This window comes from Miscanthus floridulus, chromosome 8 (assembly GCF_019320115.1).
Source record: "Miscanthus floridulus cultivar M001 chromosome 8, ASM1932011v1, whole genome shotgun sequence".
Lineage (NCBI taxonomy): Eukaryota > Viridiplantae > Streptophyta > Magnoliopsida > Poales > Poaceae > Miscanthus > Miscanthus floridulus.
Genome location: NC_089587.1, coordinates 85,776,448 through 85,789,485, shown reverse-complemented (window position 1 = coordinate 85,789,485; position 13,038 = coordinate 85,776,448). Strand labels below are relative to the sequence as shown.

The 13,038-nt window shown below is 43.7% G+C and overlaps 2 protein-coding genes and 1 pseudogene across 2 annotated transcripts; 1 reads left to right on the top strand and 2 right to left on the bottom strand.

Annotated features, from left to right (window-relative positions):
* Positions 1–572: 572 nt before the first annotated feature.
* Positions 573–689, bottom strand: LOC136478826 (small nucleolar RNA Z206; annotated as a pseudogene).
* A 3,175-nt stretch (positions 690–3,864) lies between these two features.
* On the top strand, positions 3,865–7,185 carry LOC136472832 (disease resistance protein RGA5-like). Its single transcript, XM_066470540.1, has 2 exons — positions 3,865–4,586; positions 4,948–7,185. The coding sequence occupies exons 1-2, from the start codon at positions 3,907–3,909 to the stop codon at positions 6,998–7,000; spliced, it is 2,733 nt and encodes a 910-aa protein (XP_066326637.1). The 5' UTR covers positions 3,865–3,906; the 3' UTR covers positions 7,001–7,185.
* Positions 7,186–8,682: 1,497 nt separating this feature from the next.
* Positions 8,683–9,931, bottom strand: LOC136469515 (wall-associated receptor kinase 3-like). Its single transcript, XM_066467682.1, has 2 exons — positions 9,254–9,931; positions 8,683–9,156 (listed from the first exon to the last, which is right to left on the bottom strand). Exons 1-2 carry the CDS (start codon positions 9,926–9,928, stop codon positions 8,683–8,685), a joined length of 1,149 nt encoding a protein of 382 aa, XP_066323779.1. The 5' UTR covers positions 9,929–9,931.
* Positions 9,932–13,038: the final 3,107 nt, after the last annotated feature.

Genomic DNA, 13,038 nt, shown 5'->3' with positions numbered 1-13,038 from the left:
CTTGGAGCTCACTCAGGCTATGTTCCGCCACCGATGATATTCACTCCACCAAATGATCCTGCTGTCACTCCTGTGAGTTTCTCTACCTTAAATCTAAATGTGAATGTGGATATGGATATATGAATGTGAATCCAAATGATATGTTGAGACAAATGCACCATGATATGTGAATGCGGCTTTTGCAGGGTAGTTGTCTTTCCTTTCACAAAGCAGAAATGCTCTGGGAAAGTGTGCATTGGCACTCTACTATCCGAAAGGTCCAACAGCTTTAGGATGTCTCTGCCGGTTTTTATTCGCTGTCCGTATTCAAATAAACATGTCACATTTGTGTCTTTTTTAAATTTTAGCCCACGTTGGAGCATATGGGGTCAGCGACTAACATACATAGAGGGTTTGGTGCTGCCATGAAACGCAGCTTTTTCTGGACTTTGACTGAACTTAAATAGAAGATCCGAGACTCGTCGCCATTGCCGGTGGCCGCAACCCACCGGCCTCCCCTCTCCACCTCCCACCTCATCCTCTCCCACAGCACCATGTCAAGCCCCACACCTCCAACAGTGGTTCTCGCCGCCGTCGCTGGTCGGAACCACATCGCCCCATCATCCGCCTAGGGCGCGCCTGCTTGTACCGGGCTGGTGCCGCCTAGCATCGCCATTTGTTTACTCCAAATCCACTCAGTGGCTAGCAGCATCCAACGCTGTAGTAGTAGTAGTACTGTGTTTGTGTGTGTCTGAAGTCTGTTTGGACTCTGAACATTGACCTGTGGCTGTGCTGCGTACTTGGTGTCGATCAGTGCCGGAACAGTGGGCAGCAAGCAAGTGCTGTACTCTACGACGTGCGCTTGCTTGCTTTTGTCTGTCCTCCTGCACCAGCAGTCCAGCAGTATATCATCAACATGGCATCCATCTCCCGTTGGTGTCAGTCAGTGAGATACGCGTGCATGCATCCATCATCCATGATCCATGCATCGCTGTAACAGGTCTGCAGGTGACCTGTTTAGTCATCTGTGCTACTGCAGATCAGATAACTAGGGACAATATAAAGTTCATGGGCGTTTGGAGAAATGTTCACATGCATGTGTATGTGTAATAGAAAATATGGGTACCAAAATAAGGGCATATGTGTGTCAGTACAAAGAAAAATTATGATAAAAAGATTGCTCTCCCAATATTTATCTTGAGAACAGAGTTGCACCCATCCTTTGATTTTTTTCCATTGTTTTCAATCGAGAAAGAAGCTAGACTAGTAACTTTTACTACAATCTGTGATCGATATTCATTTTCTTCTGGTCCAAAAGAAAATAATTTGAAATAAAGTAGAGATCACAGATGGTGCATAAAATAAATATATTCACATTGACAGTGCTGATTGATTCTACATTGCTGAGCTGACATGGATTGCATAACCCACCAAATATAAAAGATGATAAACAAAGTTGAGTAAGGTAAGCTTGCTAGCTCCACCAATCAAATAAGATCAAATCAAATTATATTACGTATGTGCGCAGAAATAATGCGGATAAGAACCTCCATGCAGCTGCTATGTAGGAGTAGGAGCCAATTAATTATCAGAAATGCTATGTGCCGGACGTCCGACGGATCACACAAAATGATAAGAGCCTCTTTTGTGCAGGGGCAATCGGCGGCGTCGAATGATGTTCATGGCACACCTCCAGCTCAGGGCACACCTCCGTCCCAATGGGACCGGTGGAGTGGCCGTCAACAATAGAGGTAGATGGATTTATGCTTGTGATGCTTATTTGTGAATGGTGGCACTTGTGGCGGCACTTGGATGATATTTGTGGACTATGTGATACTTGTGGACAACTTGTGATGATATTTGTGGACTATGTGATACTTGTGGACAACTTGTGATGATATTTGTCATGGTTATGGATTATATGTGATGGCTGTGTGATATATGTGATTGTTGTGTGATATGTGATATATGTATGTGTGGATGCAATAAACAAAAAAAAATGCAAAAAAGCAAATTTTCCAGCTATGCCGAGTGCAATGACCAAGACACTCGGCAAAGCTGGGAGGCTTTGCTGAGTGCTATGGCCATTGCACTCGGTAAAGGCAGGGAGGCTTTGCCGAGTGTCACAAGTAATGCACTCGGTAAAGCCTCCCTGCCTTTGCCGAGTGTCACCAGTAAGCCACTCGGCAAAGCCTCCCTTCCTTTGCCGAGTGTCACAAGTAAGACACTCGGCAAAGCCTCCCTGCCTTTGCCGAGTGTCACCAGTAAGGCACTCGGCAAATCCCCCCTTCCTTTGCCGAGTGTCACAAGGAAGACACTCGGCAAAGCCTCTCTGCCTTTGCCGAGTGTGACACTCGGCAAAGAGGGCGGGCTTTGCCGAGTGCCCCCCGTGTGGCACTCGGCAAAGCGGCCGTCACCGTCAATTGGCTCCTTAAGGCAACTTTTCTTTGCCGAGTGTTTTGCTGGCACTTGGCAAAGCCTTTGCCGAGTGCCTGACAAAAGACACTCGGCAAAGAGGCCTTTGCCTTCACCGGATTTGCCGAGTGATCTTTGCCGAGAGTTACACTCGGCAAAGGCTTTGCCGAGTGTATATGGGGATTTGCCGAGTGTCACAGGCACTCGGCAAATAGCCTGAGTCTGGTAGTGATACCATCTCATATGTTTACTGTGTAGATCTACTCATGTCGAGTCCAAAAAAAAATTCATGCTCATTTGATCATGTATGACTGATTTATTAGATTTAATTTCATTTAAAAACTATTTGACAAACATAAAACTAGATAAATATGTAACTCAATCATACGTGATCCAATGAGCATGAAATTTTTACTATAGCTCAAGCATGTAATGATTACCCCACCATAAAAAAATTCACCACTGGACTAGAGAAACCAAAGCTATGAATTAATTATAGAAAAACATAGATCTAAAGTTACAGCTTAAACTTTGTGCTAAAGTATATTATATCGTATGTTTACTATGTAGATCTACTCATGTAGAGTCCAACATGATTAGATTTTTTCTTTTTATGATTTTTTCAAAAATTTAGCCAAAATAAACATAAAAGAAAAACCACCAAGAGAAACAGCCATGGAGGTCAAGTGACCGGTTTTGAGAGACGATTTTAGAGTTGAGGAAGAAAAAGTTGACTTTCATGAAATTGAGGGGGCAAAATAGACTTTTTCCTAACAAAAAAGTGACTTGGGCTTAGGTCAGGGTTGGACAAGGGCTAGGCTTCCACGGGTTAGGCCCATGCGAGACTCAAGAGAACAGTAATTAAGAAAAATAATTAGTTAGATGAGCTGCTTTGAGATCCGTATAATTTTGTTTAGAAATGGGAGTATTGGAGCGATTCCCTAATCGCATATGACCTATCAAATTCTGTTGCTTGCGGTTGGCAACTTGGCATAGTGCGGGGAGCATCTCAGCCCTTGTTTAGTTGTAGTAATTTGGATTTTGGAGATACTGTAGCACGTTTGTTTTTATTTGGCAAATAGTGTTCAAATATGGACTAATTAGGCTCAAAACGTTCGTCTCGCAATTTCCCACCAAACTGTGCAATTAGTTTATCTTTTCGTCTACATTTAATGCTCCATGCACGTGCTGCAAATATTTGATGTGACAGGTACTGTAACAACTTTTTGAAATTTGGGTGAAACTAAACAAGGGCTCACACCAGAAACCTACCCCAAAGAGTGGTTGACGTTGACCACATAGCTACTCCAGAGAAAACAGCACGCTTTTGTAGCTAGTCCTTGATCACTTAGATCGAGAGCAATCTCGGTCAAGGAAATGGCTATGGTGAGTGCATCCCATGGCGCTATGGACTCTCTTCTTAGGAAGCTGAGTGATTTGCTCACCGACAAGTACAAGCTACTCAAAGAAGCCAAAAGGGAGATCAGATCCCTTCGATCTGAGCTCAACAACATGTACGCGTTCCTCAAGGATATGTCAGGCATGCCCAATCCCAACGAACAAGCAAAGTGCTGGATGAATGAGGTACGCGAGCTGTCATATGACATCGACGACAGCGTTGATGAATTCATGATTCGTGTGGAGCAGGAATCCAGCAGCAAGCCACAAGGCTTTAGGGGATTCATCGACAGGTGCCTGAGCCTGTTGACGACGATCAAGGCTCACCATCAGATCACAAGGAAATTCCGAGGCCTCAAGAGACTTGCTGAGGAGGTGAGCGAGCGCCGCAAGAGGTACAGGATTGATGACACCATCTCCAAGCAACAAGACACGACTATAGACCCTCGCATGCTGGCGCTCTATACAGAGACAGCACGCCTTGTAGGCATCGACGGGCCGAGGGATGAGCTCATTCAGTTGATGATGGGTGAAGATGATCAGCTTAAGGTGATCTCTATTGTGGGATTTGGAGGTCTTGGTAAAACTACCCTTGCAAGCGAGATATTTCACAAGTTGGAGGGGCAGTACCAGTGTCAAAGCTTTGTTCCTGTGTCCCAGAAACCAAATCTATGGAATGTTTTGAGGAAGGTACTCTTTCAAGTCGGCTATGCAGCCCCAGAGAACACCAACATGGAAATATGGGATGTGGATGAACTCATCAGCACTTTGCACAAATTCCTTACAGGCAAGAGGTATGTGCGCTAATTTTTAAATGAGTCTGCTCCAGAGAAATTTTATTCTGGTATTCCTCTTATTGCTTAGCCTACTATGATATTTGTAGTCAAAATTCTAGCATGCTGATGTAGTTAGCTTGTCCTTCGATTTCCATATATTATTCTGTTTCTGCAATAGAACCTTAGTCTTTGTTGATTAATTAAGCCTGTCCAAATGCTGTCAATCGCATGTTACTTAGGCGTTAAGGTTTGATGGATTGTCTTTATTTTTAACAGTCTTCGCATTTTAAAATCCACTTCAGAAAGTGATTTGCCTTTTTATGTATATAATCTGTGTTTGCCTAATCCCTGTTATTCTGTGAATGGAACCATTCGGCAGATTCTTCATTGTAATTGATGATATATGGGATGCAACAGCATGGAGTACTATTAGATGCGCTCTTCCAGAAAACAAGAATGGTAGCAGAGTGATAGCAACTACAAGAATTGAGGCTGTCGCTGCAGCATGCTGCTCGAATGACTATGAATATGTTTATAAGATGAAGGCACTTGACACCGTGGACTCGAGGAGGTTATTTTTCAAAAGGATATTTGGTTCAGAGGATACTTGTCCTCCATATTTGGAAGAAGTGTCAACCGGTATCCTAAAAAGATGTGGTGGCATGCCCCTTGCAATTATCACTCTATCTAGCCATTTGGCCACTCGACGGAACAAACTGGACAGGGAGCTATGGGAGCACACACTAAATTCTTTGGGTTGCAACCTTGAACTGAATCCCACCTTGGAAGGAATGCGACAGATACTGAGCCTGAGCTACACAAATCTTCCTCATTGTTTGAAGGCATGCGTGTTATATTTGGGCATGTATCCAGAGGATCACGAAATCAGCAAGACTGATTTGGTCAGACAATGGGTAGCTCAAGGTTTTATCAGTAAAGCAGGTGGGCAAGACGCAGAGGATATTGCAGTCGACTATTTCAATGAGATTGTCAATAGGAGCATTATTCAACCAGCACATACAGATAGTAACAACGATGTTCTGTCCTGTAGGGTGCACGATATGATGCTTGATCTTATTATACACAAATGCAGAGAAGAGAATTTTGTCACTGCAAGTGATGACATACAAGACATTAGTGGAACGCGTAGCACCGTTCGTCGACTGTCCCTTTACTTGAATGGTGTTACAGATAGCAAATCTCTTGGAACCATTCAACTCTCACATGTAAGAGCATTAACCAGATTTGGCACATCAACATACATACCTCCTTTAGGGGAGTTCAAGCATCTGCGGGTTTTGAATCTGGAACTTCGAGTTGGTGTCGCGCAGATGACAGTGGACCTAACTGGATTGTGTTATTTGTTCCAACTAAGGTACCTGAAAATTATGATTTTTGGTTTTGGTTATATAGAGCTACCAAGCAAAATTTCAGGATTGCAGCAGTTGGAGACATTGGAAATCGATGTAGGCAAGGTCCAGATTCCATCAGATGTTGTTCATTTGCGCCGGTTGCGGCACCTGATCGTTAGTGGCGGGTTCAGTTTGCCCGGAGGCATTGGTAACATGAAATCCATACACACGCTACGGTTTAGACAATTGTGCATGAGCTTGAGCTCAGCAGACACCATCAAAGAAATTGGGGAGCTCACCAATCTGAGGGATCTTCAACTACGGTTCAACTATGAAAGGCGATCAACAGGTTACGAGGCAGCAGCAAGACAGTCCTTGGATGCTCTGCACTCTTCCCTCGGGAAGCTTCTCGATCTCCGATACCTAGATATCAAGCATGATGGTTGCCTGGACGATGGATTCAGTTCACTCTCTGGTAGTGGTAGTGGTAGTGATACTCCCCTCCTCCTCCTCCGGAGATTCGTGACGTTGTGGGGCTGGCATTCCAGGCTTCCCAGGTGGATTGGACAACTCCAGAACCTCCACGACCTGCAACTTGCGGTCAAGGAGGTGCATGGAGATGACATCAGAATCCTTGCACAGCTAGCCTCCCTCACCAATCTCCACGTGAAAATTCAGGCAACTCCTAGGGAGAACATGGTCATCTGCAGAGCTGGATTCCCTGTTTTGAAGCATTTTGAGATTGGATGTAGCAGGATGTCATACCTCATCTTTGAGGCAGGGGCGATGCCCAGGCTCCAGATGCTGGAGGTATACTTCAACGCTTCAGGATGGGACAAGCACGGTGGTGCACCCACTGGCATCGAGCATCTGTCAGGCCTCAAGGAGATCACCGTGCGAATTTCGGGCCGAGGTGCCAGGGAATCCAATCGAAGAGCTGCATTGTCCGCGCTAAGAAACGCTGCTGATGCGCACCCAGGTTGTCCTACAACTGACATCAGGTGTTTTGATGACATGTGGACAGATTTTGACGACTACGTGATGGAGGAGGCGCAGGAGCCTGTGGACCTGAGTCCCTAACTCGTCCGTCCTCACCGTCGGAGGCTTATAAAAGAGAGAAGCACCGTTGTGTGTGTACAAAGACTCTGGGTCACACGCTTCTAAGTCCGCACAACGTGTTCTGCGCTGCACTCCCATCAGACCCAACCATTGATTCACCTCGCATCTCTATCATTCTTTCCACACCTACTGCTCTCTAGGTAGGAATCTCGAGCACTTTGCCTAATCAGCTACAGTAAAAGGGTTTAATTTCCCTTTATGCAGTCTTCAAAGCTTTGTTCGGCAAGGGTATTTGCAGCTTTTCTTTGTTGTCTTTTTTCAGTGTGATCTTAAAACTCCAGCAGGCAGAGAACATTCTAAAGAAGAAGACAACCGATTTAATCTTTGATGTACTCTTATTTTCTTTAGAGATTATTTTGTGTCTTATTTTCCATCGCCACACGCACCGTCCTTATCTGCTGACTGCTACTGCCATGGACTTTGAGGTGTAGGGGAAAATCGGTAGAGTTGGTGACCTCTGGCTCCGAGTATCTGCTACTAGGCGGAGTTGCGGGGTGTGGCGGCATGATAGGCATGATTGCGGGCAAAGTCCTGTAAATACACAGTGTGGCACGGGAGTCAGAGGGCAGTGGCACGGCCGCAAGGGAGACACGGAGAGCAGCAGCACGGGGTACCTATTCAAATATATTTGAATTTTTAAATCGATTTCTTTTTAAACGTAAACAATACAAAGGCATGAAATGTGACAAATAAAATTTTTACTTAAAGTATAAAGGAAAACATATTTTCCACTATTTTAGTTAAAACTTGTAAAATCATTTATGTTTTTTAATGTTTTCTGTTCGCGGCCTAAAATAGAAGTTTGGGGGTGTGAAAATATAGTTGCCCAAAACTCCGCTTTTAAACCCTAGGTTCTTGCAAGCTTACAACAGATTGTAAATAAAATAATAAATCAAGAACATTTGAGTTCAATTAACAAAGTAAGCACATCGTTTCTCTTCTTTATAGTGTTCATGCAAGTAACATTTACAAGTTTACAACAAATGCGTATGCTCAAAGAATTATAAAATAATTTTGAAGAAAACAGAGGAAGTTAACTTTTGCTCATGACCGCACAAGCTCAACAAGGGTAGCTTGCTGATAATACTATTTCCTTTTCCATGGTATATTTGTTTGCTTGAATCGTTAGTTACTAGTTCAATCAACATGTAATAATCCTGAATGGCACATTATTAGCTAAAAATAATTGACATGAAGAGAGATAAACATGAGTGCTCGTCTTCCTTTGTATCCGTTGGAGCACCAACATGCATATACATAGCCCTCAGTGAAACACTATCTATTGTTGCTAACACACACGCATAACGCGTAGTGTTGTCAATTTTGACTTCATCATCACTTGTATTCCGTACGATCTCCCGTTCTATCATGATGGGTGCCTTTCCCCGTCGACTTTTGTGTCATATAGAACACTTCAAGGTGAGATCAATGGTGCTGAATTGAAGTTGAAAGGCTGCTGCTTTCTCCATCACAGTAACATAAATCAAGAACATTTGAGTTCAATTAACAAAAAGTAAGCACACCAATGCTCTCTTGATAGTGTTCGTGCAAGGAACACTTACAACAAATGCATCTGCTCAAAGATTTATAAAATAATTTTGTAGAAACCGAGGAAGTTCACCTTTGTTCATGACTGCACAAGTTCACCGAGGGTAACTTGCTGATAATAGTATTTCCTCTTCCATAGTGTATTGTCTTCTTGGGTCATTAGTTGCTGATTCAATTGACATGTACTGAACTTGAGTCGCATCCTCATTATTTATCCTTGGTGTAGTAATACACGGGAGAAGTTTTTTCTTCACTAACAAGTTTTCAAGTGTCATCTCCACTTCCCTCGTTGTAGGTCGGTCTTCTACCCTTAATTTAGTACATATCATTGCAAGTGTGGCTACTTCTTGGAGGTCTCCATCTTCCTCCATGACTTGAGGATCCACTATATCTGCTAGGTTGCTTATTGCAAGCATCTTCTCAAAATATGAAACAAGATTGTTGCCATCATTTGATCTGTAGATGAACGGTTTCTTTCTAGTAAGCAATTCTATAAGAAGAACACCAAAACTAAAGACATCGCTCTTGTCTGTTAGTCGACCCGTGTAATGAGACATACAGCCTGTTCGCTTGTTGGTTTCAGCCAAAGCTTATCAGCCATAGTACAGTGTTTCCTCTCACAACAAACCAGCACCAGTCGGGTTTATCAGCCCAAAAACCAACAACGAACAGGCTCATAGGGTCTAAGTATCCTGTTGTTCCTTGAATAATAGTTGTTACTCCTGTTTGATCAATTGGAATATACCTTGAAGCTCCAAAGTCTGATACTTTTGCTGTAAAACTATCATCAAGAAGTATATTGGATGACTTAATATCTCTATGAAATATCGGCATAGAAGCAGATGAGTGTAGATAGGACAAAGTTCTAGCAACTTCGAGTGCAATCCTTATTCTATCTGCCCATGGTAGTGATATTGGTCCTTCAACATGAAGATGACTATAAAGGGTTCCATTTGAAATGAACTCATAAACTAGCAATGGGACTTCCGTCTCAAGGCGACAGCCTAGGAGCTTCACCACATTTCTATGGTTCACTTGAGAAAGAACAACAACTTCATTTATCAATTCGTCGATTTCTCTTTGTACTACTATCTTTGATTTCTTGATTGCCACAACATGCAGATCCATAATTCCTTTGAACACAACTCCATGCCCTCCACCACCGACCAATCGAGAGCTATCAAAATTGTCCGTTGCCTTCTCTAGCTCTCTTAAGGTAATTATCATTCTTTCACCAATGTCTGTGTTGCGTGATATTAATTGTTGTAATAGTAACCCATGATTTTGATCGAAAAACTTTTGTTTCATCTTCTTCGCCTTCTGTAATTTGATTTTACGCATTATGAAGGGTCCACAAATGTCACACCCAATTTTAAGGATAAAATTGAATGCACTAACTCATGTGTGCCCAGGATCAGTCACACATACAAGCTGACAAATTATAAAAGAGTATCATCACAGTGTATCTTACATCACGATAATAACATAACTTAGTCTTACACATCACAGCGGAAATTAAAAGATAACTCTCTGTCTTGTGGAACTCCATCACAGGGAAGGTCAACTGGTTGACCACAAGCCTAATAATCCTCAGGAAACTCCTCATACACGTTGTCATCTTTTACCCATCCGGGATTTTTATCCAAAAATAGAAAGTAAACAAGCGTAAGTACTTCCCGTATTTAACAAGATAACAGGGGGTTATGAAGCTCAAAAATGATAACACAGGTTTACTGCAGTTAGCACTTTTAGTAAGTCAAGATTTTATTATCAAGTATTATCAAGTTATGCTTAAGCTCCCATTTATACCCACATAATCGGATATCAGAATCATTTGCACCATATTATCATCGTATACCATCATAAATGAACCACAATGAGTAACCAATTATTCTGTGAGTTTTTCGGGCCGCTCGTGACCGTGAGCACGGCTGTTATAACAGTTTGTAACCCTCTGCAGAGGTGGTGCACATTCACCGCGAGTCGTGATTCCCATATGCCTAGGTTAATTACTCCAATGTCACTGCCAAGGTGAGCGGGCAGGGTACACTATGAAGCCATTTCATAGATTTCTCTAACAAGTTAGGGCCGCTAGGTTTCCTCGGCAGGCAGATGTAGGAACCCCCCTTTCCTATGGCACATATCCATCGTGGCTATACACATAGGAACAGAGTCAGCCCTATACCCAATGTGGCAAGCCCCTCTTGCGCCATAAAGGTAACCTCTAACAAGCTAGAAAAGGTCCTATTACTGAGCTAAAATCAGAGCCATATGACTCTCACAGTTGCACTGTCAGTCCTAGCTTTTGCCGACAGATAAGTCCTTATGGAGGGCCGGGAGCAACATGATCAAAAGTTATTTGCACCTTCGCCCTATGGATCAGTTGTTATAAATCATGTTATACTTTTAGTTCCATAGAACCATTAACCATCATATAGATCATGTTCAGTTAGAGCACTAGCAATCTACCCATATGCAATTAACCCATAGGAGTCAAGGAAACACGTCATCAAATGAATAGAATGTCCTTATGGTTATCAAAGTTAGACACATGCACATGAGTAAATGATTAAAGTGAATAGGACATCAAGGTAGGCCCATGCTATACTTGCCTTGGTTCACAAACTCCTGCTGGTCCTGCAAGTCGTCAAGAACTCTTGATTTCCAACGTTCTCCTCACCGTCTGAACACGACCAACACGGCAACACATAATATTCCAGGAGCATTCATACAAAGCAAACAATACTACAGTTAGAATAGTACACTAGTGGTATAGAAAACAAATTAAAATGTTTATAAAAAGAATCTACGTCTCGCTACGATCACGGCAATGCGAAGTTCACGAAAAACGGAGCTATTACGCAAAAGTTATGATTTAAACGAGATTTTCTATAGCAATTTATTTAATTAAATCTAACCATGAAATTTAAAAGTTGAAAACATGATTAACAGTGGTACTAACACGTAGATTATGAAATTACGAAACTAACGCAATTTGAACGGGTTAATTCGGAGCTAAAACGAAGTTTTTATGAGCAAAACAAATCTAGTGGCATTTCTGTAAATACTGAAAACGTATTTTGAACTAAAACAGTGCACTTTACGTTTTCAAAACGAGAAAGCGTACTCTAGAAACTACGCTAGGGATGGCAGGTTCCAATAGGTGAAACCAGGAGGGTTCTTTAGCAAATCTACCTGCGAAGGGGTATCGACCTCTGAGAGCCGTTGGATCAAGAGCGGGCGGCATAGATTAGATCTGGGGAGGGAGATGGTGACGCCGGCGCCGAAATAGTAGCAGCCGCGGCGGCTCAGCCATGGACGGCGGCGAGAGCTCGCCGGCGCGCGCGGTTAGGGGCCTACGGGCCACGGTTCGAAGAACCGAGGGCACCGGGAGAAGAAGGGGAAGCAGGGGAACTCGGCCAGGCCAAGAACGGGGCCGGTGGACGCGGTTGGCGTGGTGGCAGCCATGGCCGGTGGCAAGAAACTCCATGGCACCGTGGATAGGGCCCTAGTGGCCATGGTTCGTCAAATTGAAGGCACACACAGAGAGAGAGGAACAAGGCGAAGCTCACCGCGACTTCAATTGGGGACGAACGCGGCTCGGGGACGGCTGTCCACGCGGTGAGACAAACGGCGGAACCAGCGATCCTCGGCGTGGTGGTTTCCTTGGGCACGGGCGACGCGAGAGGGAGCGGGGAACAGCAGGGAGAGCGGTGGGGGTCATGGCTCTTTTTAAAAGAGGCCAGGGAGCGGGGCGACGCGCCCACGACGCCAGGAACAGGGCGGCGGTTTGCAGCGGCGGTTCCGCGTGACTCGGGCGCGGGGCAGAGGTGGGGGACGACGCTGACTCGTGGGCCCTGGCCATCAACGGCTGAGAGGGAAGGGAGGCACGGCGGCAGGAGTTACGCGCGGGCTGGGCCAGCCCAAGAGAAAACGGGAGGAAGGAAACGAGAAGCTCGAGGAGAAAAACAGAGGGGGGGGGGGGGGAAGAGAGAGCGGGCCACCGGTTGAGAAAAATGGAGCTGGGCCAAAAGTGGAGAAAAAAGGGGAGGGAAAAGAATTCCTTTTCTTTTTCCAAATACATTTTCCAATCTCATTTTCAAGTTGAATTTGAATTCAATTCAAATTCTAGTCAAAGCCAATCATTACAAAAACAAATGTGCAGCAGCATAAATGCATCAACATGTTACTAACCTTATATTTGATTTTAATTCTATAAAAAATATTATTTACCTAGGTTCAATGCTCACAAATTGCTTAAATAAATCAATTTGGCTATTTTAGAAAATGCAAAATTTTCAGGGTGTTACAATTCTACCCCCCTTAAGATGATCTCGTCCTCGAGATTCGGATAATTGCTTACTCAAACAGTTGGGGATAAGTCTTTCGCAATTCCTCTTCTCTTTCCCAAGTGGCATCATCCTTTGTATACCGATTCCACTGTACCTTGC